The 26,818-nt window shown below is 43.5% G+C and overlaps 1 protein-coding gene across 1 annotated transcript in view; it reads right to left on the reverse strand.

Moving 5' to 3' along the window:
• Nucleotides 1–13,703: 13,703 nt before the first annotated feature.
• Nucleotides 13,704–26,818, reverse strand: part of LOC133009516 (neural-cadherin-like) — a 95,893-nt gene continuing 82,778 nt past the window's right edge. The window contains exons 29-33 of the mRNA XM_061077035.1: nucleotides 25,307–25,571; nucleotides 24,361–24,544; nucleotides 21,764–22,014; nucleotides 16,343–16,497; nucleotides 13,704–14,264 (exon numbers count right to left, since the gene is read on the reverse strand). Coding sequence (XP_060933018.1) covers nucleotides 13,704–14,264; nucleotides 16,343–16,497; nucleotides 21,764–22,014; nucleotides 24,361–24,544; nucleotides 25,307–25,571 — 1,416 coding nt within the window. The remainder of the gene's footprint in view (nucleotides 14,265–16,342; nucleotides 16,498–21,763; nucleotides 22,015–24,360; nucleotides 24,545–25,306; nucleotides 25,572–26,818) is intronic.

Genomic DNA, 26,818 nt, shown 5'->3' on the forward strand with positions numbered 1-26,818 from the left:
CAGACGGCACTGTCAGCACTTTCCACAAAGAGTTGCAGAAAAACCAGGGAGGGCGGAAAGGGAGATCTTTTGATGTATACTGTACTCGTGCATGAGTGTGTGTGTGTGTGTGTGTGTGTGTGTGTGTGTGTGTGTGTGTGTACGTGTATGTGACGCACTCTAATCACCTTAATTATTTCCTCTAATTACCTGCAAACAGCTAATGAATTCCTCAGGAATCCTATCATGTTGTGTATGTGCTCACATCATCATCCGTTTTGCACGGCTGCCATTAATTTGCTCATAAACAAATACAATTAGCATAAAATGTTTCATTACAGGCTCATATATCTGGTTTAGTCTCTGTTAAGGATATGAAACAGCACACACACACACACACACACACACACACACACACACACACACACACACACACACAAACACACACGAACACACACACAAAAACATAATTTTGTTACATTTCCTCTCCTGCATTATAAATGGTGTGATGAAATGCATGTGGTTTGGAAAAATATTTCATGGTGTGTATGTTTGCTGTCCTTGGGGATGTTGATGTGTGCACAAGTGTGCATGTTTGGGCGCGTCTGTGTTTGTGCTCGAGTGTATTTGTTATTTTTTTTCGGTTTATAAATTTTCCATCCAAGGTCGTCCGGAGAGGAGGGACAATGGACCCGGGCCTGGGTGGACCGATGATGAATGTGTACATTTCATGACAACAAAAGCATAATGATCTTATTCTATAATGAATGGATTCATCATTAAAAATCTCTGGCCTGCGGCAAAGTCTTTTTTTGCATATTCTGATGTCACCTCCTCTCCGAACATCAAATGCATTTGTACTCCACGCCTCTGGTGTGTGTGTGTGTGTGTGTGTGTGTGTGTGTGTGTGTGTGTGTGTGTGTGTGTGTGTGTGTGTGTGTGTGTGTGTGTGTGTGTGTGTGTGTGTGTGTGGGTGTGTGTGTGCGTGTGTGTGTTTTCCCCGTGCAGTCCACATACGTGTGTATCCCCCGTGCCTGTGCGGTGCGCCACACGTCCAGACATAGCTAACTACACCTCCCATTAACACAGTCAGACATGCTAGCTGCAGCAGACTGGTGTTCCATCACTCTTGTCACAGGCGTGTTTATGGAAATACTGTTGTTTATGTAACTAATGCCTTCGTGATTGCGGCTTGTACATGCAGCATCTTTCCTCAGATAATTAGTGATGAAAACCCCCGACCGAGGCTCTGCTTTACACAATGCCTACCGAAAGCCAACAGCGAGGAGCCGTGTTTATAAAATCGTGAAACAATGTTCGAAAAGCTGTGTTGTGAAATCCCCGCTGACGTGAAGCGTTTAAAACGTTTGTTTTTAACTGTAGCAGCGATCAGTGGAACTCTTTCACAACACACGTCTCTGAGGTGCAACGACAACAAACGCCATGGCAAAACAAATGAGCAAACTATCCTAAGACCTGTTCACGCCATAGATGTGTTACAGTGGAGATTAATTCAGGAAAACATATTTTAGGCTTTAAATAAGAATTTCCTCCTCCACATTTATCTGACTTATGTTAAGAATTACTAGATACGATCACCTCATGAAATTTGATGCAGTGTTGTGGGTTAAACTACCCGTAAGTACAAATAGTTCCACATCGACCAACTACAATAGCATAAAGCCTCTTTCCAATGAATGCATCATAATTAATGATCTTATGATTTCATTGCAGCACATGACATTGGCTCCGGGGTCTCACCACAAACAGCCAGAGACGAACCATCCGGGCTTTAACATTTTATTTCTGCCGACACAGGTGAAAACAAAGATCAAACTCAACTTAGACGTCCTCAGCTGTGCAGCTCAGCCTCTGTCTCTCATGAAGTCTCTTCCCATGTGTGTCTATGTGCCACACCCCCCCCGGCTGCTGCCTCTTAAACCTGAGGATCAATCAGCCAACAGCTCCCACCTGCACTGATCAATCCTGTGGTGCAGGTGGATGTGCTCTCCCAGCAGCCACCACAGATGCATACCACATTATAACACTCACATATGTCATTACTTGTGTATTTTTACTTCTGTTACTTTAAGTAAATGTTTTTCGAATAATAGATTCAAAATGTTAGCGAAAAATTTAATAGGAAAAGTACTCATTATGCTTCAATGGTCCATTTCAAAATAAATTGAATTCTATTTTTGGATTCATATTATTGATGCATTAAGGCACATGCCACTTTAATGTTGAAGCGGGGAAAGATTGGACACATTTAACTACTTTGTATTCTGCTGGGTGTTTTGCATTAGTTATCTGAAATCTGCAAAGTCACTTCTGACTTCTGGCTTTCAAATTTAAAATGATAAATGTAGCTGCTGTTGCACAACAATTTCCACATTTGGGATCAATAAAGTACATATATATCTCTAGCTATCTATCGAGTTTAAAGGAATGACAGAAAAGCAATTATCTGATTATTTGTTCCATCGCTGCAGATTTTATTCTATTTTGTTATATATTGTTCTTTTTATATTGTTGTTTTATGTTAAGTGCACCAATGACACCAAGGCAATTTCCTGTATGTGCAAATATACTTGGCAAATAAAGGAATTCTGATTCTGATTCTGATTTTAACACCGTAAATAAAATGTAATGTTTGTTTTCAGGGCTTTCTTCTCTCTCCAGCCTCCCTTCATTCCTCCCTCCCTCTCACAAAGAGATGGTTAATGGCTGCACAAACACAGCGCTGATTGATTGACAGCGGTCAATTATCAGTGCCTCTCTGTCCCGTATTGATCGCCGGGCGAGATTAGTATCGTTTCTCTGGCTCTCTGTCTTGCAGGTCATGTAACATGCTCTGACCCTGCCGAGATACAAATGGCACATATATCTCCCGAACCACTCCAAATGTCACCTGTCAGACGGGATCACGTAGAATGGGGGGCAGAGAGTGGTTTGGGGTAAACACACACACACAAAGACCTGCACACAAAGACACACACACATATATACACTTATTCCTACAATATCATTATCATCAGGGGTAAAGGACTGGGTCCTGTTGAGATGTCCCTTGTTATAAAACGCCAGTTATGTCACTTGACAGGTTTGCATGTCCTCCTCTTGTTGGACTTGTCAGCTTCACTATATCCGCCCTGCAGGTAAAACCTTTTCCAGAGGTGAAGCCGGAAGAACTGCGGCAACTGAATCCCCCTCTCAGTAAAAACATTCAAATGTGATATCTAATGGACAGCACAGAGGCAACATTTCACAGATAGAATAAGGAAGAAGCCTCAGTGGCTGCACCGCGCGGCGTCAGGGGAGGAAGCAGTGAAGTCCGGGTGCCAAGTTGAGGATTCAGAGCTCACCCTCTGTCTGTAATCAGGTGGGATGACAGGGGGCGAGTGCTGGTTGGTGGCTCTGCGGCGGCTCTGACAGCCTGTCACAGGGAGATCACTGCCACATGCCTGTCTGTCCACAACGCTGACGGCTGACCCGTCCAACACGGCCCGCCCCGCTGGTCATGCCATCCCTGTCTGCTGGTGGACGTCTCTGACAGCTGACAAGACACCTGGGACACGGCAGGCAGGGGCCAGAGCGCTGCTACCTGTATAGACATCAGGATTTACTGCTGCCAAGGAGAGAGGAGGAGAAGAGAGAGAGAGAACAGGGGGAAGAGAGGCAGCATAAACAAATCTTTATAAAAGAGTCACATCCCCGAAGTTGCTAAAGTATATCACTGAAGACAATAGGGATTTGCCTCCAGTTAGTGAGTCTTTGTCAGTGCGTGTCTAAACATAGACACAAAGTACAGTTAATATCTTTTCTTTGCATGTGTGTGTGTGAGCGTTACATTTTTCACAGCATAACTCCCTTTGGATGGGGAAACAAAGGAGGCTGGCGGCTCGAGTCTCGGCTGCTGAAGCATATGGGCCATGTCATTTATCACGTCTGCTGGTGAAGGAATGAGAGCCCATCAGTGGCCTGGCATTGATCCCTGTATGGGCCGCGCAGCCATTGTTTCCAGCAGCACCTGGTGGAGCTCTGTCTGCGTCTAATGGGGGGGGGGGGGGGGGCTGCACACACAGAGGGGGGAGGGCATTGCTTTGGAGAGGGAGGTGTTCAGATTTTTTTCTGGGATAGCATTTCTGAGCAGCAGGACAATGGAGAAAAATGAACTTTTGCCAGATTTCAAAAGCGCAGAATCAAGGTTTTTTTTCTCTATGGAAGTTACTATTCTTAAGAATAAGAACAAAAGTGATGATTCGAAAGAAAACTTGCAGAGGAACAACTGTTGAATCTGTTCATAACAGCAAACTAACTTGTGCAGATAAGCTGTTGACAGTCAGTAGAGTTCATACATTGGGCGAGACTTAACAGCCCGACTTCAATTTACTATATCTTGATTTTTTTCTCTGGATCTGCACCAAATTGCACAGACTAATAAATCTCAATCCCTGAAAAATTCCAGATTAAATTTTTTCCCAGGATCCATGCATTCTAAGAAAGAAAATTAGCAATATTAGAGAATAAGAAATCCTGATCGGCGCTCTGATTCTGAAGTCTTCATCCTTGACCCAAACCACATCTTCCAACCAAGTGCTGTGGTCATCTGTCATTTCTGAAATGCTGCCAAGTAACAAACAAAGAAAGACACAAGTAAACGTGAACAAAAACACAACGTTATTGGCCGACGTAATAATGTCCCTCATAAATATCAAGTCACTTAAAGTATCTCTGTGTAAATATGTGTATTTATTCTAATATGAGCTTGCATTAGTGTGGTAAGACTTACAAATATGTTGTTATGCATCTACATCATATTTCAAGACTGGAACGATGCATAAAAAGAAAGAAAAGACTGTGACATACCACGATGCCACCGGGGGTCTCCACACAGCAGCCGGAGACCAGCCACTTTTCATCATCTTTAAAAAATAAGGTAAAAACACAAACTCACAAAAACCTAAACTTAAAGTGCCAGCGATATCTACTGCTGACTAGCTCTGCAGCTCAGCTCTGCCCCTCCCCTGGCTGCTGCCTCTTAAACCTGAGGACCAATCAGCTAACAGCCTCTCACTGGCACAGGTGGAGGTGCTCTCTCCCTGCAGCCACCTCCATGCCCACAAATACATTCCCTAATAAAAAGGTTTACTAGTCATATGCTCACACGGTGAAATGCAAGGTGGCATAACTTTGATTCTGTGCCAGATCAGACAGTGTGCAGCTTAAGAATCATGAAGAGAACTGGAGGAAAAGCAAGAATTAAAGAGTATAAAATCATAAAATGAATAAATGCTCTGCTTGTGTTGTCTTATTCCAAACAACCAAACAGACACATGCACGGCTAACGAGTCCAGCTTGCATTCTGACGTCTGTAGCTCGAAACACAGACGCTGTAATATTTTCACCTGGCTTTGTTAAAAACACATTTGCTTACTCAGCATTGTTTATCTGCAGTAATTCATCACACAGGCTTTGAGCTATTGATGGAGCCAGCATCCGTTACCAGGCCCCTGTCAATGATTCACTCTCTAAGCCCATCTGTCAGGCGCCCTCTGCTCTCGCCCTTCCTCCTCTCCAGCACTGCTGCTCAGCACAGCCCTCCTCTTCCTCGGTGATGGATGGACAAAGTCCTTGACAGCCTAAAACGGCCACATTCGACGCCAGAGCTCCTCACAGGTCTGCTTACTGTTATGCAATCACTCAGAAATATCCAATCAATGATTGTCCCAAAGTCACCTGTGGCACCATGGGGGGGAAAAAGCAGTTAGAAGTTTTGAAAAGAAAGGCCGTGAGGGAAGGTGATTTCTGGAGGTGATTGGTAACTATTTGAGTATTCACAGCTCAGCCGAGGACGGTGATCAATAAATCAACCGCTCACAGAATCCATCATGATTGTGCCATTAAATGCTCCCAGTACAGTCAATGATAAACTGAGGCCGGGACACTTTCCTGGGAGGAGCTGAGGTGCATCGTTGCAGAGCCGAGAGCAGGAGCTCTGAAGCTCAGGGGTAGAGGATGGAGCATCCAGACTGTCTGAGGCTGAGAAGAGAAGCAGAGGAGGTTGAAGACAGTGAGCACAGATCAGTGGTGTGAGTCAGAGCTCAGGTGTGGAGAAGAGGGCCATCTGTGGGCGGATGGGAAGAACTGCATGATGGGGGATTGTGTGACACCCTATGGTGACACCCCACATCCGCACAGAGACTGCAAGGAGACGTTCAGCAGCTTTTCTGGAGCTTTCCCTCATATCACATGATCACAGTCAGCAAAGTGAGTTTCCCAGCTGACATGAATATATATATATGTCGGCTTAAATACTGTTCAGTTCAAACACTAATTTACCTTGGAAACAGTTCAGAAACAAAAATTGGACAAATTAGTACATGATACAGGATAGAAATTACAAGAAAGGGTTTTTAAGTCTCATACTTCATTTAATTTTTGGTTTGTTTAATTCTTATAACATTTAAGTTAGTCTGTGTCATAGCGATATATTTTTTTCAACCCTTGACTGGACAGAAAAATGAAAGCTGAAACTCTCTCCCCTAAGATCACAGCACGGACACATTAATAACTAATAAACCCAATGTAGATGGTCTTATCTAATTAAAACCTTGTAGTAATAATGTCCACAATGTCCACATTATAAATAAAACTGGCAGTTTAGGAACATAAGACACAACCCTGGTTTAACAGAACCTGAACTTGAATTCTAATCCAAACCCTATATGGACATTTGGAATTTTTTTTGTTCGTATGTGAATTGATTCACTAAAATGCATCAGCTCAACATTGTTCAACGTTTACCTTCATACATAAATAACTGTGCGGTGAAATAAAACAACACAGGGCACAAATTGTAGTCGTTCAAAATTAATCTGATACTTGTCTTCTCATTGTCTGAGTGGCAGCTGCGTGTGGTTTTAATTTTAGTTCACGCACAAAAATATCTCACGTGTGGCTCAGAGCTGCCGTTTGGATTGAGATGGATTCGACTGTTGAGTGAAAAGGTGACCGAGCAAGTGAGGAAGATAATGATGAAGCTCAGGAATCAAAAACGTAAAAGAAAGGTCTGTAAGGGACCTAAAATAGGAAATGACAAATGAGGAGCACAAGTCTGGTGAATGATCCGAGCAATTTTAAAGGTGAAGAAGAATTCCAACATGGCAAAGTCAAGGATGTAATTCTTTATGTTATGGTAATATTTCATGACCTGAGGATTCACCACAAGGTGCAAACCTCAAACTGGTAAACCTCAAAAACACAAAGACCAGACCGCCTCCCCCAGTCTGAAACAAATATTTTATTTATATGGTTGATCTCTAATTTGTTATTTGATTGTTTTTCCACCAAAAACCATCTGGTGAAAATGATCCAGTGACCCTGTTGGGGGTCAAGACCTGCAGGTTGGGAACCACTGACCCGATCAATTGAAAAGCTGAGGCTGGGTTCTTCAATGTAGTATCCCATCTATTATTTAATTTTAAATTAACTCGGTGTCCGAAAAACAAAAACAAAATGTTGAACTGATACTTATGGTCTGGACTGTTTATTAGAGACCAACTTGATGCATTTAAGTTTTTGAATAAAGTGAAGGAATAAAATGCAGGGAAAGGATTTAATGTGATGAGAGAACACGTCCCTGAAGCAGACACACTTTTATATGTTCTTTAAAAACTTGTACCAACATTTGTGGTTTTATTAATTATTTTCTCTCTTCCTCTTAATCTTAGTATTTTGATGATGTTGTTATTCAGAATCTGGAAGGAAATGTGTGATTTAAACATTTATTTTAAAGCTGAGAGCTTAGTTGTTCCTGCTCATGATGAGTTTTAATTATGTTTATAATCTGTTTTTTTATGTTTTCTACGAGAACTCGTTTCAAAAGAGATTCAGACCTTCTGTCTCAAACCAGTTAGTGGTTCCCTGTCCCAAAAAATAAAACACAAACACTTGTGATTCCTGTTTGAAAGAAAACACTGGAATTTATTTTTCATTTCCCCTCCATCTGTCCTCACAACCATCTCTCAATGTTTGAATTTCCGTCACATGTGAGACCAGGGGCCCTTTGCAAAGCTCCTAATCTCACACTAAAGAGCAAATCCAAGACTCAACTTGGAATCAAAACACAGTGTGGAGGCAGGAAGAAGCTGCCAGTGACAATCTCATTTGTTAACAATAATGGTCCAGTAATGATTTATTGACGTTAAAGGGATAGTTCTCCCAAAAAGGAAAATTCCCTCATTATCTCCTCACCACTGTGACATGGAGGTGGTGGGTGAAGGGTTTGAGTCCATAAAACACTTTGGTAGTTTCAGGGGTAAACAGAGTTGCAGCCAAATAAAATACAATTGAAGTAAATGGTGACTCCTTCTCAAAACGTAAGAAAACAATAAAAAAACAAACATAAAATACTGCTCCTGTGGTGTCATCCAAGTGTCCACAAGCCCCGACATTCAAATTCGAGTCCATGGCTTCATTTACATCATGTTTACTCCATTTTAACTCAAATTTGCATTTCTGGGCTTATGGTTTTTTAGGAGGTCTTTTTTATACGTTTAAATTCAAATTTTATTCGTTTTTGCTGCAACACTGTTTACCCCTAAACCTCCTAAAGTGCTTTGTGGACTCAACCACTTCACCCACCACCTCCATCGGCCCACTGCTGAGTAGATGATGAGTGAATTGTCATTTGGGGGCTGAACGACCCCTTTAACACAATGCACATGGCTTCTGTAAGAACCACGTCAGCCTGTCTCTGACACAAAACCAAAAACTGGTTTCTCCTCCATCCATTTAGGAACAAAAGACTTTAAGTGAGGTGCAGCCCCAGTCCCTGCTCCTCCTGCTGTGCACAGATCTCTGCAGCCTTCACTCAGCCCTCCCGGAGCCCGGGCCCCTCAGCGGTGACCCCACTCGCTCGTGAGTCCTGTCTGCACGCCGACTTGTCGTGTAGGCTGTGTCGCTCTGTCACGAGACATGTCCCACATTTGCAGCCGACCATCGCCCGGCCAGCAGGATGAGAGTGTCTGTCAGGAGAGCTGACACGCATGCCACTTTGCCGGGCGACTGACAGAGGGCCACGCCACATTGTCACTTCTCCCATATCTATTGCCTGAGGATAAACACGGACACACACAAACACACAGACACACACACACGTTAATAACACCAGAGTAAACAGAGCTGGACTCTCAGAGAGTGACTGACTGACAGTCCGACTGGATGACCGGCCCCGGCTCTGAGGATGCTGCAGCTCTGTGTCACCCCTCATTCTTACGATCTCCAGCTGTCACATCAAACGCGCTGCTCCTGCACTCGCTCCTCCTCCAGACTCAACCCCACCACCTCCTCCTCCTCCCCTCCTCCTCCTCCTCCTCCTCTCTCACTGCAGGAGACAACCCTGATGAGGTCTCAGTGCGGGGAGGTGGGGGTACATGGTCCGTCCTCCCAGTCGCCTGCGTGTGTTGCCTCATTCTGTTGTCATCCTGTTGAGTCTGCTGCAGGTTTGGTCACAGAGGTGAAATTGTGAGACTTGGTTAAATTCGTGGAAACCCAGGGTTTGTGGAAGCTTCACAATCTGATTCAGATTTGTATTTAAATGTCTCTGTCAGGCCTTAGGTCACAAGAATCCTTCAGACCTCCGCTGACCTCTTTGACATAAATCCTCCAATTCTACTTGAATGACAAACTCAACACAAACAAGTTACCAGTCTCTTCTCCTGTGGAACCAGCCTCCAGTTTGAGTCCAACTGACAACATCTCTACATTTAGGGTTATAGAATTAAAACTGTCTTCAGGTGAGCTGTGATGATCCCTCAGCTAGGGGGGGAATCTACCCCTAGGGTGTTTGTCCTCCAATCAGAAGGTCGGCGGTTCAATCCTCAGTCTTCCGAAGTGTCCTTGGGCAAGATACTGAACCCCTAAATGGTCACTCATAGAACTGTAAATCGCTTTGGATAAAGGCGTCTGCCAAATGAAATGTAGTCTGTAATAATACTTTAGCTTCCTCCCACAATCCCAAAACATGCAGATTTAGGTTAATTGGAGACTCTTAATTGACTTTAGGGGTAAATATGACGTGAGGGGCTGCTTGTCTCTGTGTGTCGACCCTGTGATACACTGGAAACCTGTCTCGGATGTGATGTGTACTCTAGGGTTACAACAGGAAACCCATAAGATGTAATATAATGCTGTAATTATATGAAGGAATCAAGAGAAAGCAGTTGTTTATTGCCGCTCTTTGTTACGATCATCCATTTCATTAGCGGAACATATAAAAATTGAAACAAACCTGGTCCTGGTCATGTTTCTCTGGGAAGTCGTTCTGAGGAGCCTCCACCCCCGACCTTTAAAGAATAAGCAGAATGGATGAATATTTCCTCATGTGGTGTTTAGCAATGGTGGACAATTTAGTACATTTAAATTAGAGTTTAAATACAATTATTATTCAATTTAATTCAACTTTACTTGTTAACACCAAATCATAATATACTGTATCTCCAGGCACTTCACATAGTTAGGTAGAGAACTTAAAAATTGAATTGAACGATACTTACATCACCTGAATATTTCCAATATTTCTTACTTCACTCCACTATGTGATATTTTCAATTGAGCTTGTAAAGCACAAAACAATCTTTAGAGATGAAACCACTGGATTTCAATGGTTTTGCCTTGTGACTCTTTCTAAAACCCACATGTCTCTTCTTTAGGTGCAGTTCCAGGAAAGAGTCATTTTCCTCTCTGTGCTTCATAAATGTCATTCAATTACAGTTCATGGCTCAAACAGGCAAAGTGGTTTAATATATATCAGAATGGAGCCTCCTGACCCTCAGGTTAGTAAACACTGGATAAAACAACCAAAGCGTAACTGAAGTCATTACCAGTTTAAAACAGTAACTAATAGTCTAATAATATCATATTTGATCATATCTGCAGTCAGAGGATATTTGTTTTTTTCATTGATAACATTGTCTGAATAGATCATGTATTGTGTTCTACTGGAACTTCTACTTCCAGTCAAATTTGTCTCCAATTTATCATGTTCTCCCCTGGGTGTCGGTCCAGTGTGACTGCCCCCTGGTGGCGGTCGCAGTCACAGCACGGTCTCCACCTCATTGTCATTCTCATCAAACCATCTCATGATCTTTCTCCACTTATTTATTCTGTTTTTTTTCACTCACACAATAATCTCCCCTCAAGTGTTGTTCCTGAAGTTAGAGCGCCCTCTGATGGCGGAGACGTGAAGTTCGTGATATGAAATAAATAAATAAAAAAATGAATGTATGAATGAATAATGACAGGATGTGTCTTATCTTATCCTCTGTTTGTTCAGGGCAGTTTGGCTGTGAGCGGTGCTGTTGTTCTAAAGGACGACAGGAATGAGCCGCTGTGCAGGAACAGTGGAGGGCGTTTCTCAGCATTTCATCACGCTGCTATTAATTTCCCTTTTACTGTTACATGCCTACAAGGTATATTCTCTATCTTGTTCTAAAATGAAATTGTTTTCATGTATTTACACTTTTATATACATATATCTTTGACTGGAGAGAGAAGCCCTGAGTAGAATGACAATACAGATCTTTCTCTGCCTGCAGAACTGGAAACCGCAATTCCTCAGAACAATTTAAATTGAGTTTTTAAGTTTAGATTATGTTAGAGTTCACACCCTTCAAAAAAAGGCAAAAAACCTGAAGCTATTCATAAATATACAGCACTTGGATTAGTTAACATAAATATAATAATACCAGAGCTACATTAAAATTCATGATGTCTGAGATAACCGTGAATCCCGTATGTATCCTTCAATTGCATTGTGGGAAATCCTCATGTGACCTTAGGAGATAAACTGAGGTAATGATTGTTTTTTTTCCCTTTTGTCATAAACGCAGTACCAGCTACCTGCCACTGGATGGCAGTGTAGTCACACAACCATGTATAAAACTGAAGAGGTTTGAATCACATCTAATTTAGTCATCATATTAGTAATCATATAGAGAAGTGGGTGCACCGTTGCATCAAAGCAGTGATGATGTTTGGGCTCACAAAGATTTCTAATGTACACACACCACCAGGACTCATGAATAGAGAGTACAGTACGAGCAGGGGACCCTCGGGGGTTCGAGCCCCTCCACTTTGCCTCTCACATCTCTCAGCACGCTGTAGGTGGGTGTAGATGAACCAGATACAGACATCAAGACCCCCAGCCGCACGCAGCAGCTCCGTGCGCTTCCCCGGCGACTCGCTCCAGTGTCACAGCTGTTTAACTCCAGTAATACTGGCCAATTAAGTGTGGTGTAGTGCGGCCTTCTGCAGGCTCCGAGTTCACGGTGGAGGATCCCAGAAGCTCGGGTCAGGAGGCTACAGGCTCTGGACATGAATGATTAATCTGGAAATTGACTTAGTGCTTCCCTATCAGTGCTCGGTTCCTGGTAATAGTTAGCTGAATAAAACAAGACCAGCTGCTCCAGCTTGGATGAATGTTTGCATCCGAATCATCGCCAGGAATAAAGATAGACAAATTAATTACAGAAATTATACCACATACTAGGGCTAGGCGATACGGCCCCAAAATATATTCAGGAAATTTCAATTTCAGTCGATTACTATCACGATAAATGTCACATTATTATTCATTTGTCGCTGAAAGGCTGATTTTTACTTTAGTTTGCATGCAATATTGTAAAACTTCTATAGCATATAGATGCAAATCTGCTCCAAATATCCCAAAACAGATGTGCAGCCTCTTTTTGGCAACATGTGGTTGTCTCTGCACAGTGAAACCTGGATGAGAACAGAAAGTGGCCCATGTGGTAAATGGCCCCAATAGCAAAAAAACAATTCTGGCCACCTTTTGGTTGAAATGTGATATTCCTGTGGCTTACTTGTAGCCTAGATTTGGCAAACAGGCCAAATCTGAGGCCAAAACTAATTTACTATGTTGAATATAGCATTATATTGATATATTGAGCCTTTGTGATATTAATATATTTTGATAATTTCTATTGTTTTATTGCCCAGCCCTAATATATAATATAAGTAGAAACAGATGATTCACTTGTGGGCTGTAAGAAAGAAATCCTACTTATCACTTTCATCTGCCGACCAGAAAAAAAGAAAGAAATCAAACACACAGCGTGACCAACATTTGATGATAAAAAGTTGGCTTGAACTTCAAAAACAGACAGATATGACGTGCATTAATCTGAACTGGTGTTTGAACAAGATCAAGCTCTAAATAGTATCAAAGATATTCATTTATTTAAAAGGAAATAGATAATACAAATGAATCCAAATCATTTCTGTCACATAAATGATTTCATGAATCATTAACAGCAGAAAGAATCGAGTTCTCTCATTAGGACAAAAACAATTTGCCTTCTCACTTGCCGACATCGCTCTTATGAGTTTTCATGACATGAGTAGTTTGGACACACGGCGTCTCCAAAAAAGTGCTTCCTGGTGAATTAGATACTGTACAGTGCAATGCCAAGTAAACAATACATCACATCTGATCATTCATTGGTAAACATCTTTTATATCAAAGAACGTAAGTGTTCAGAGTTTCATCAATACAGTACATTAATAGCAGACTTCACAAACACCCTGGGCAACCTCCCAGTCTCAGAGTATTTCACATTTAATGATCTCCCTTTGGAATTCCAACCATCACCTTCTGATTAGCGTTTGTTTTTTTCGGCAACCCTCAGTTCGGTGCAGCCTCAGCCGCTCTTCTCACAGCTCAGCGGCCCTCTGCTCTCCTTCACTTTGTCTCTCTGGCCCTCGGGAGCCTTGGGGTCTCCTCTCAAATCGCACACCACAGCTCGGAGGGTTTTGAACCTGTCCAGCCGGCCGCCCTGGCCCCCCTGGAGCCGGACCTCCGAACCCTCAGAGGCGCTGAGGGAGCTGAGGGAGCGCACCGACGCCACGCCGCGCTCCTTCCCCGAGGGCCGGCGCGGCGTGGTCATGGTGCCCAGCTCCCCCGGGTGCTCCATGTCCCTGATGACCTCACACAGGTAGCGGGCCAAGTCCTGGCTGGAGAAGGAGAGGGTTTTGTGGGAGCGGCGGAAGGTCAGAGGTGACGGCAGGGTCTGGGTCTCCGAGGGGGGGATGGCGAGCCGCAGGGCGATGGCCGCGCTGCCGTTGGGCGCCTCCTTCTTGTTGTTGTCCTGCGGGAGCTTGGTCTGCGGGTAGGAGACGATGCTCTGGGGGTAACTGTACCTCAGGGACTGGGCCGGGCTGGGCTGGAGGGAGCGCTGCAGCTCCACCATGTTGAAGGCGTTCTGAGGAACAGGGACGGAAGAGAAGGAGAGAGATACGGTTTGGTTTTTCAGTTCCTGTGTAATCTTTCGAATCTGTTTAAAAAGATAATGAAAAACCACGTTGCCACATGACACCAATCTGTGCTCGGAGCGCTGTAGCTGAGCTAATGCCTCTGCTGGCAAATGAACCTGCTCCCCAGACTAAGACGAAGATCCAGCATTTAGGAAAAGATGTTGGCAACAACATCCCCATTGATTAGCCAAGTAATTAATTATCTGATTGCAGAGAATAGGGGGGTGGGGATGGGGGGGGGGGGGGGGGGCGTCTTATTTCCAGCTCTATTAAAACAGAGGCATTAACATCTATTGGGGTCCACTTGCTTAATTTCAGCTAAGCATAGATCTCCAGGGAACTGATATTTGCTTTTTCATTCGAAGGCACAAACACTGAGCTCTGATTAATGTTAATGCATTATTTACTAATTTACTTTCTCCCAGTATTTGTGTTATAGCTCGATGACATTTAACACACATGGAAATGAGAACTTATGCAAGTGCCATATTTGTTCCTGGGGTGGACTCCTGATTATTTCCTGTTTATTTATGTCCCTGCCGGTCTAAATACCACTTCTACACTTTGTTTACCAAACACGTTCCTCACTGAGGCGGAGCACGTTCTCCCAGACGCCGAAATCAATCGATGCTGCTAATTATCGCGATTAATGTCACAGTATTATTGAAAATTGATTCCTGCTCCAAAGTGAAGGTTTTGATTTCATCTTTTTTTTTTTTTTTTTTTTTTAATGAAAATCAGAAATGAACACCGGTGACGCAGCAAATTTTTTTTTAACTTTTGCTTCCTTTCAGAGAACTGACTCCGTCTCATGATATTTGATTTTCGTTTGAAGGAAGAAACTATCGCTGCTCTGTGTAAATGTTCACATTGCTGATTCACTTTCTGTCATTATTTGCGTTATAACACGATGACATTTCAAACACACGGACACGAGAACCTAGACAGGAGCCTTATTTGTTCTTGGGGCGAAATCTCTTGTTTACTTCCTGCCTGCCTGTTGAAATACCAGCTGCTCTCTATGTGTTTACCTGATCCTCCACCCTCCTCATTGTAGTTTCTGTCAGTCGATTAATGCCACATTATTTTTATTTCTTGTAAATTAAAGGACTGAATTTTACTCCTGACTGAAGTCGGTGGTTTTAAACTCTTAATTGAGCAGAGGATGACAAATACAAAAAAACCATTTCACACAACAGGTCGATCTATTTCCATTTGGTTTTGATTTGAAGACTCAAACAAACACTTATCTGTTAATGTCAATGTTACTTTCTGCCATTGTTCGTGTTGTTTTTATTTTCTTGAACATAACACAGTGACACTTAAAACACATAAGAATTAAGAAAGTGCCATATTTGTTCCTGGTGTGGACTCCACCTTACTTCCTCCATTCTCGCATATGTCACATCGGTGATTAACATTAATTATTGCAATAAATCTCACTTATTCTTTCTTGTGAAAGAAAACAGATTTCTGCTCTTAAGTGAAGATTGTGGTCTTTCTCTCTTTCATGAGCAGCAATAAACTGCAAAACATTTTACTTTTAGCTAAATTTAGCCAACTGGCTATTAGGTTTTCATTTGAAGGCACAATTAAACTCTTTATTTGTTTTGTTTTATTTTCTGAAAAATATCACAATGACATTTAAATACCAAGTCTTTGCTTTATGTTTCCCTGGTCCTGCTCCTCTTAGCCTTCCTCATCACGTTCTTCCCAATGTCATATCCGTCGATATTGATAATTATCATGATAAATGTTGTTTAAAGGCGGATTTTTGCTCCTGAATTAAGGTTGTGGTTTATAAATCTTTTGTTATTAGCAGACAAAAACGGCAAAACATTTTACTTAACAGCCCCAGAGTCATATAAATCTCAGGGGAATTGATATTTTGCACCATGAACTCTCTGTTGAATGAAAATCTTTACTGATTTATATGTTATTTGTGTTGTTTTATTTCCTTAACTATAACCCACTGGCATCCCTCCCACCTCCTGTCTCCTTAAACCCCTCCTCTGCCTGTGTTCACCTGGTCCTGCTCGCCTCCTCCCTCCTCGTCGTAGTTGAGCACGTTCTCCCGGATGTCCTCCCACTCGCCGTGGTGCGCCGACACGTGGTACACGCCCTCCTTCAGGCCCTTGTGCCTCCTCCAGCAGGAGTAGAGAAACAGGCCCAGCATCAACACTGAGGGGTGCCAGAGAGCAGGTTAAACACAGCAGGGGGGCCCGGAGGGGAGGGAGGAGAGAGGGAGGAGGGGAGGGAGGCAGGGAGCAGCTCACATAATTACAATTGAGATGCTGAGCAGAAAAACATATCTCTGGGTGTGAATGAAATCGACAACGAGAGCGGAAAGCGATGAAACAACACGGCTGTTCGAAATGAATATATGCATGTGTTTCCAACAAGCCAACGTCATTGTGGATAAATAGATAATACCGACTAATATCAGACCGAGCACCTCCTCATTGATTCGTCCTGTAGAACCTATTAGTTGCACTGACTCGCCCAGTTAAGACATACTAATGGCACGCGCGTGGAAACGGAGGCCCCCACCTTTTCACCACCTATTTCCCTTTGATGCTCTGCGTCTTATCAAACGCCACAGCTCCTCGGAAACCTATTAAACCGAATCTGTGCTCCTCCCAGCTTAGACACAAAGCCTGGGCGGCTCGGGGGCCGAACCGGGGGAGGAATGCTGCAGGAGCCGAGCAGGAAAAGGTCCTAAAGCATACACATCAATCACGGCTATTGTGTGCTGAATTATACAACATGCTGGACTGACCTTTAAAGTCCATTAATCTCAACCAGTATTTTTCTCCCATCTGCCATCGCTCTCTCTCTCTCTCTCATTCTCTCCTCCTTGCTATCTGTTTTTACAAGTTCAGGCTCTTTCTCTTTTTTTTAATTTGTATTTCTTCGCAACTTTTTTTCTCTCTCTCTCTCTACAGTGGAAGCGTCTCTCCCTTTGTCTTCCTCACTCATTAAGACTCTCGCCGCTCCTTCCTTCAGTCGCTCTCTGGCCTCTGCCTGGCCTCTGCTTTTATCTCTCACACTCGATGGGATCCATTTCAACTAGAAGAGTTTATGTGCTGGCGCGCCAAGCAAGTATATCGCTTTAATTGGAAAATCTTTGGAGAAATGCGGGGTAATCACATTAGTCGGGATTTTTTATAAAAAGTAATTGCTCCAAAGGAGAATAACACACCGGGCGGCTCTTCGGGGGTCTCGCCCTTACAGGCAGGTACTCATAAACAAAGAGGGAAAAAAAACAACTTCCCGAGAGCTTCCGCCTGCTTAAAGAAATGCTTCCTCAATTAAAACCCATCACCTCTGTCTGCTCGCTGCCTGGAACATCTTTTAACACCTCAGCTGTTGCACCTTTCTCTGTCTATGCTGCTTGCATATCAGATAGAAACAAAGAGATTGTAATCCCCCCCCCTACCCCACCCCACACACACTTGCTCCTCAGCCAGTGCTGGGTGGAGGAGAGGGCGGCTATTGATCAGCTGACCCAGCTCCTTCACCGCAGCATCCACAGCTCCCTGGCAGAAAACACCGGAATCTCAATGAGGCGAGACGCCAGCCGGGCGCCGGGGCCTCCTCCTCCTCACCTCCTGAATAACCTGCTCCGGGGGGGTGGTGGTGCCTGCAGGCGGGCGCTCACCTCAGCCCTCAACATCACCTGAGCTGGTATTAAACACATCTCTGAAGGTGGGGGGGAGGAGTTGGATGCACAGCGCAGAGGGAGTGAAGCACCGAACCCTCCATCACAAACACACACAATTAGGCACAGGTAAACACACACACACATGCACACACACTCTGCTGGTTGAGTGTGTGTGTGTGTGTGTGTGTGTGTGTGTGTATGTGTGTGTGTGTGTGTGTGTGTGTGTGTGTGTGTGTGTGTGTGTGTGTGTGTGTGTGTGTGCAGCTGCATTCCGGTGAGATCAATATCACCCAGGGTGGAGAACAGAGCTCGCAGTCATTCATCAATCCGTAATGCTGCTGCTTCTTTGCTCTCTAACCAACAGGGCATTATGATGTTAGCCTGGACCAGACGGTGCATTATGAATGAGTGTGGAGTAAACAACTATACAACACACAGTGTAGCCTGATCAACACCACTTAACCCTTTCACTCAGGCTCAGGGAGGAGGAGAAATGAGGCGGCTGCAGCGTGAAGGGGTTCGGTGGAGAAGGGACGAAGCAACAGGTGGAGAACGAGACAGGTGAACGATGGGGACGAGTCGGAGAAATCATTTATTTATTAAATCTCTCGGGGAATACTTCCAACTCAAAAAAGAGAGAGAACAGAACAAGCACTTTACACGATCGCTTGGCAGTCACACGCCCATATGGGAGAATAATCTCTCCCATTCTTCAGATTTGCCGCTGGACTAATGAGGCCTGATCAGACGTCTGCAGCTTCACGGCGAACTCGCACTCTGCTCGGCGTCCTGTGATGGCTCGTGTAAAACTTAATAATGGATGATCGCTTTAACTTTTAATGCATGTTGAGGCAGAGCAGGAGTCCCTTTTTAATTTCGCACCCAGCCAGGAGTGTGCGTGCGTGTGCTTGTGGTGGTAGCTCCTGATGGGGGGGGGGGGTCACCGCTGAACAACCGTTGTATAACCGGCTGTTCATTAAAAAACCCAACCAGTGGATTGAGGAGGTAAAACACTTTTTTCGCTCTGATTTAAAAAGACCAAGATGAATTTTAGCTGTTTCATTTTAATAAAAGGCTTGAAAATGTGCAGCCGTCAAACAGTGACTCTTTTTTTAAATGTGAAACATTTGAGCCTTGAATAGAAACGCCTCATCAGCGACAGCGGGCAGGGCCACTTCAAATGGGGCTACACACATGGATTCTCATGAATTAGGCCCAGGCCACACTTTATCATCTATGAATTCATTATCAAATATTGAAGACCACTTTATACGCTTCACTCTCAAGTGTCAGAATAACTGATGTCCCAATACCGGCCACATGCCCTGCAGGGAATGTTGAGTCAGTTATAAAGGCAGGGACAGAGTATTGAATTGCTCAAGCGTTTTATAAGCCCGGCTCTGACAGAAAGACTCATAAACAGCGGTGTGGCCCAGCCGAGGGAAGCAAGTGTGACAACATGCACGCTCACGTTCGTCCTTGTGAGGATGCGAGAAAATCACATTTCCCTTCAGAGTTTACCCTTTAACGCAATTAACTGGTCCCTGTCCCGGGCGTTGACTAAGAATTAAAGTGGTAGCTCATCCGTTTGGACACGGGAGCGGTGGATTCCTGTCGCCGTATCAATGCATACACGTTGTAAAAGGCTCTGCTGGCTGCACACGCCATAGGTTTGTATTGAGTCTTGATCCTATTAGACCAATAATAACAGATTCCAGTCTGAAGCTGAAACACTGAGCTGATTAATCGATCAGAAGGAAATGAATCAGCAGCCGCTCTGATGACTGATTAATCATTATCCCACCGAGCCATCAGACACGGAATGTGAGGAATTGAGTGAAGAATTGATACAATTATCACCGCCCCCGTTATTCGTGTCCTTATTTATCACAGTTTAAATTGTTTACCGCGAGATTCCCTTTTCTTTTTTTTTTAAACCCACAAATATAGAATAATCCTCTCACCTTTTGTGCTGACTGCACACTGCGCTGAAGCTGTGAATGTGCAGAGGCTGTGTTAATATAACGTTCAGTCCTGAAATACGGGATAAATCATTCTTTCGGGTTTTCAAGTTTCCCCACAAACGAGATAAATATCTAAGTGAAGCTAAGAAGCAGTCTGGAACAATAATGCCCCAGACTTGAGGTGAATTGTCAATGATTAAAGAGTCTATAAACACTGTATATATACATATATTCATATATACACATAGATACATAGTTGCATTACATTCAGAAGTTATTTCCGAGCTCACTTTTTAACTTGGAACTTAAAGAAACCGAAGAGAGATATGCTAATTAGATGCTTTAATATGGGTCCCACTTATGCTCATTAAGCCTTTTGAGTGTCACCAGATCATCTCAAACATTTCACCGGTTCGACCCGACCAAGTCCTTCTAGTCTTAAAAGTTAAAGAAACTTTATAAAAGGACATATCAACAACCAAACACTGTTGGAAAAAAGGAAATCATAAATAAGTGTTCGTATTAAAGGAAGATATATATCTTTTCATTGTAGGAAATGTTCCATCTATTTGGCTTCAACATAACTGCCTCCACATGGGGGCGGCTTTTATTTTGAAGACCCAGTCCTTCTGTGTTTATATGCTACGATGGATAAACATACGTAGTGTGAACTGCACTCAGAGTCGCTGCATCAACAAAGCAGTTTCTCTGAGAAGGAACATTCTGAGAGGAGACACAATGGCTGCTGTTGTGAGTTGTGTTGTGTGTTGTTGTTTTTTTGGCACAAAGTGGTTTTTATAAATGAGCAAATTTTTGCCTCCGCTCACTGTTTTTTAATACACGCTGCACGCTGCCAGATGTCTGACCACAGGAATCTTGGCCCGAGCCTTTGTTTGTATGAGACAATAATTCACAACACTGTCAGATTTAAAGAATCTGAATCATCTTATTAACCTAAAATCCCTTGATAATAACGAACCTATACGAGTGGAAGTGGTTTTGATTAATTATAGGCATCAAATAGATAAAGCTCTTAGATGGAAAATGAAATGTTTTCAGTCCATATTTTCATATCATTTTATCTTATCTTGTTTATCTTATCGATTACAATTCCAAGCCCTGTACATAACATAAAAAAGTGCAGAATAAAGAGACATGCAGGATGACTTGGTGAAATAAACTCTGGGTGTACAGACATGTGGGATGAAAAGGTAGAACAAGACATAGCAGTGGTAAAATGGGTGGACGGGGGGGTATAAAATAAGTTGGACAGATAAAAAGTAAGGCTGAGAGTGAAATTGACTTCTGAAGTCAGAATGTATCACTGGAAGAGACAGAAGACACAGAAGTGATGAAACCGGGAAACACACACAAAGCAACTCCCTGGTCCTGTGGGGACTTTTACACCTCAGCCATGAATCACAAATTACGATGTACAATGCTTTCCTGCCCTCTCCTCTTCCACTCCAGATATATATTTGTTTCATGTTTTCCAGCAACCTCCCATGGAGAAATCACATCTAGGCACAGCTCAGGAGATCAATACAGCTACAAGATATATGTGGGAATGATTTCACAGAGGCAAACAGGGGGAAAAACTGCAGATGTTACAGATACAAGCAAACATAATGCAAGAATTATACAATGAGGATGGCAGCAAACAAAAAAATAAACACACAACAGGATGGAAATCAGCTTATTACAGATGAAGAATGGAAGAAGATGGAAGACGAAAACAAAAAGATGGAAAAAAGCCAGGAGAAGATGACGACGGTGGGTGGTCACCACAGGTAGAAGAGGACGTAGTCGACATAGCTACCTAGAAAGGCCAAGACACAGATGCTGATGGCGAACATGGAGCTGAGGCTGAGGCTGTTGCCGTCCTCGTTGTGGAACATGGCGAGCGTGACCTCGCAGTGGCGCCCCCTGTAGCCCTCGCTGCAGTGGCAGGAGTAGCGGGCCGGGGAGTGAGCCACGCAGGTGCCGTGGCGACAGGGCCGGCCGGCGCACAGGGTGTAGACGCAGGCTTTGCCCAGGGAGCTCTCTTTGGTCAGGTGGCCTGGAGGGCACCTGTGTGGAGAGGAGACGAGAGGCACTCGAGAAAAAAGCTCTTGAAGAAACCAAGACAGAATTCTACTTTCACTCTGAAAACCCTCGGGAGTCGCACCTCTTATATCGGATTCAGAGATATGCTCTTTGAAGGTTATACAATGTCGACTGTACTATAGGAAGAGACATAAAAGAGAGAAGCGGAGAAGCTTAGATTGGCTTTGCACTTCTAGTCCCTCTGAATATTTGTACAAAATATCCCCTGAATATCTTTCACCCCTGCGTCTCTCGGTGCTTTGTGTCCCGAGGCTGTGCTGCAATCACAGAATATGGATATTCAGCCGCAGTGAGCAGTCCCTCACTTGAAATGGCAGGCGGGAGCCTCAGTGGTCCTGCAGAGTTTAAAGGGGGGCCGGCTGGGACTCAGACAGGCTGCAGTTACACACTGTTCTCTGAGGCTGACACACTATTAGACACACGCAGTGCAACATGGGCCTGAGCTCCGGCCGAGCTGCCATCTGGTGGACACTTTGATTTCAAGGGGTGTTGCCAGAAAGTCACCGGGGCATTGTTCACACCTAGATGCACTTACTGTACGTGCTATGCAAGTAGTTTATGATCTGCATACGTTTTTTCATGTTAAATTAATGAGTGGGTTAATTATTTAATTCGTTAATTATTAAGGTGCAGCCTCTTTTATGCATGTACTAAAGTGTCTTTACGATATGGAGTGGACCCAAACAACTTTCAGTGCCACCTCAGCAGTGCTAAATAATTGGCAGAATTATTGGTTATTGCATATTTTACCAGTGCTTAATTAAAGGTCATTAATAAGAATGATCCCAGGCTGCAGATTCAAATGTTGGTAAATCGTTGTTCTACATGAATAAATAATATGTTTGAGACTTTCTAATAGGGAGTAACACACCTGCTGATTGGCCACTGGGTGCATACAATTAAAATTATACTTTTAAAGGTATAAATGTACTCGCTCGAAAATACATCAGGAACTTATTGAGCCTCAAACTGTGGATCAGTCTAGAGATAAGCCAGGCCACATATTTAGTGTCTTTAAAAACTCTTTTGTAACTTAATTTTAATCACCTATGTTTGTATTCTCTTTTTATATAAATAAGTGTAACTTCTATTGTTATTATTATTTAATTTGTTCCAGATGTTGTGTCCTTGTAAACAAGTTCAGAAGTCCATTGACAGCACGTTGTTAGAAAGTGGTACAAAACTTTATTTAAACTGACGGTTTCCTTTGCCACATGGGGGCAGCACTTGCATAGCAACACAGTCTAAGCTGCTATTGGCTGACACGTTCCCAAATTGTTTGTTTACAGCTCATTTACACACCCAGCAGTTCCAGTTCACTCATGATTCTGGTCAACTGGTGAATGTAAAACGCAGATTTTATATCTGGCGCTAAATGCTCCAATATATTTACCAGCTAATCAACAGTTTGTGTTGTTTGGTGCAAAGCAGGACGAGTTTTAGAGCTTCTTCATTAAAGTGACCAAAAGAGGATCATCACCACAAACAAGGCCTGGTACATTATTCATTAGAGAAATAGAAATCCTAGCTTCAGGACACTATTCTCTTCACTTCCCAAATAATTTCAGATACATGCAAATTTAATTTCAAATTTATTTGTTGTATTTGTTTTAATCTGTTTGTTTTTTTACTATTAGCATAAACACATTGAGCAGTATTTTATGAATAAAATGTGTTATAATAGGAGACCCAGGGAGCGCATACCTCCGTCAAAGCTAGCACCCGATCTCGCCATGTTCAGAACTTGGTTCATGCTGCAGCCTTAGTTTTTGTGTAATCCTGCTGACTAGGAAATAAGCATTGGCGGAGGTAATTAGGTCTGTTATTATTATTATCATCACCATGACTCGGTTATCCATATGTGATTGATATTGTTTTTTGTGGCTGATATTTTTGTACCGCTGCACCTGCGGTTTCGGTCACAGGGGATTTGTCTTCATTGGATCTTTTTTCGTCTTGTGTTGCTTCTCGTGCATCTAAGCGCTGATTGCCAGGCCTGGTTTGTAGCTGACGAATGAGATCGTGTGGCTTTCAACCTCATGTGACCCACCTAGTAGCAGCTTCAGTGTTTCAGTCTCCCCCCTGTAATAAATCCCCACAGTGCAGGTGTGTGTGGTTTCTTCACTTCATTTGTTAATCTCATTTGCAAGTTGAGCGCTGGCGTTGATAATTTTATTATGAGCAAAGGCTGCGTTACGCCATCCTTGCCTCTGGATGTATGGCTGCAGATATCTACATAATGTGCCGGCATCCGGAGAAGCCTCGTTTTCAACCCTGGCTTTTTTTTGACTCTGCATATATTTACTTCACCTGCACTCGTGGTGCCTCCAAAGGTCCACGCAGACCAGGGGAGCCGAGCACTGATGTCTCCTGCAGGCGTCTGAGGAGCAGCCGACAGAGACGCCCTGCGAGGTCACCACCTGAAGCCCTTCTGAAGTCTGCTCTCTGTCCAGGGAGACGGAGCGGCCGTTGAATCGTACATCTCGCAAACAGCCTGGTGGAGAGAGAGAGAGAGAGAGAGAGAGAGAGAGAGAGAGAGAGAGAGAGAGAGAGAGAGAGAGAGAGAGAGAGAGAGAGAGAGAGAGAGAAACAGAGGAGGAAATGAAAAATAGAAAGTTTACAGAGTTTACAATGCCAAAAGACACACTCAAACACCAGTCCCCAGGCAAAATCTTTTATGAACTTACATTTACAGCACGGCAGGGGTGTAAACTCGAATGCACAGATAGACACACACACATACACACAAAAACCAATTCGCTGACACACCTGCAGACCCGTGCACGCTCTCACGAGCGCAAACACACAAACAGCCCGAGGCTAAGCTGTCAGCTTGCAATGCCTTCTCTTTTTCTTTTTTTTTTGCAGGATATTTCCTCTGCTGGTCGGTTTGCTCGCTCTGTGGGAAGTGCCGGGTCTAACACATCATTTAAATACAGATCAGAGTCACTGACTCACTTTATCTCATCTGCTTGAAACTATGGGATCAAAACACCTTTGGGCCAGGCTGTGAAATGTAGAACCACCAGTATGTGGGAAAGATAAAACTGAATCCTTTATATGCCCATTAAATTTAACAGGTGTACAACGGCACTGTTTTGTACAAAGGAACTGTCTTTTCCAATGAATCCATTTCCAAATCACATTTTAATCCATTCAATAATAATGATATCACTTTTCCACTTAGCCAACAATTCATCCATTCACTCATTTGTCTTATTGACGTTCATCCCGTCTGATTGGTAGCTTAACCCACCGAGGAAGCTCCGGTTGTGTCCCGAGGGAAAAGAGTTTCCAATCATCACCGCCGAGGGGTCGATAATGATTTCCTGACCCCGCCCGGGTGAGACTGTCACCTCCCGCCGTCCTCCGCCTCCATCCAGTTGCAGGGTGAACTCCCGGCCGTACCGATCCAGCGCCACGTCGTGCCACTCGCCGTCGTTGAGGCGATGGAAGGGCAGCGTGATGTTGTAGTCGCCATCGCCGAGGTTGTAGAAAACGGCCAGGAGACCCTGAATAACCTGAGATAACAGGTTAGAGAGGAGAAAGCATGAAGAAAAACCATTGTAATCTTTTGGACAGGCATCGCATTGGAGGTGTCAATCCTAAAGCCGGACCAGAATATGGGTTGGCCAATATTATCAGCTGATACAAGCCTTTCAAGGACACTTCTGACCTGTGTTGTTCCCCAAGGCTCTGTCCTTTTACTGTTTTCGATATATGTGATACCACTAAAAATCGGCGAAGAGGGCAATTTTAATCACCTTCTTTCTCGTCTTTATGAAATAAAAATGCCAGATGTCCCAAAACCTTCGTAAACTCAATGAAAACAAAAGTGAGGTAATTCTCTTTGGTCCAGCAAAGGCCATCCCCATTATACAGAGAGACATATTGGATCCCTGTCATCAAACATCAAGCCTGCAGCCAGAAACCCGGATGTCATGTTTGACGGTGACCTTTCATTAGACAAGGAAAAGTTAGGTCTCATCTCTCTCACTCTGATCTCGAGTGAGAGGTCATCCATGCTTTTATTTCATCTTGTTTAGTTTACTGTAATTTATCAAAAAAGTTTGGGTGAACCTTTCACACTAACATCACATTAACATTCACTCTTACGCTCAATTTAAGGTAAATCTAACATTTCAATTACATTTCTTCATCATTAGGGTTCGATAACAACATCTTAGGAATCATTGAATCATCGTATGTTTTAGCCGATATATCGCTATCTGCAGATTTCTACTCTAAAATATTGGTATTGGCATCAGCCCCCCCAGAATCCATAACTCTCCCACTAGAGACGTCTGCAGTTCTGTAAAACAAGCTGCTCTGTTATGTCATTAGCTGCTTAAACAGAATTGTATTAGTTTGGATTCCAGGGCTTTGGTTTCGTTGTCTGAATGAAATTGTAAAAATCGACTGGCACAAATTCTTGACTGGCACACCTGGACGCCTGCCACGGGGGTGTGGAGGGGCAAAGCACAGATCCTGCAGCAGAACAACATGAGAGGAAGTAGGCCAGATCCCGTGGTGTGGAAAAAGAGACTGGGCCGGGCAAACATTGTGAAATGTAGCTACACCAGGAAAAGACATCTGCCAGAAATGCGGCTTGAAAATTTCAGTAGTCCCGGAATGAAACCGGAAATTTTTGCAGCCGTGATGCTTGGCTCTGCAGCGCTGGAGCTCACATCGCTGCACGGCAGGAGCCAGAGTCCTCCCGAAGGGAAGGTATACAAGAAACAACAATTATCTTCAGCAGTTAAGGATG

Source organism: Limanda limanda, chromosome 8 (genome assembly GCF_963576545.1).
Source record: "Limanda limanda chromosome 8, fLimLim1.1, whole genome shotgun sequence".
Lineage (NCBI taxonomy): Eukaryota > Metazoa > Chordata > Actinopteri > Pleuronectiformes > Pleuronectidae > Limanda > Limanda limanda.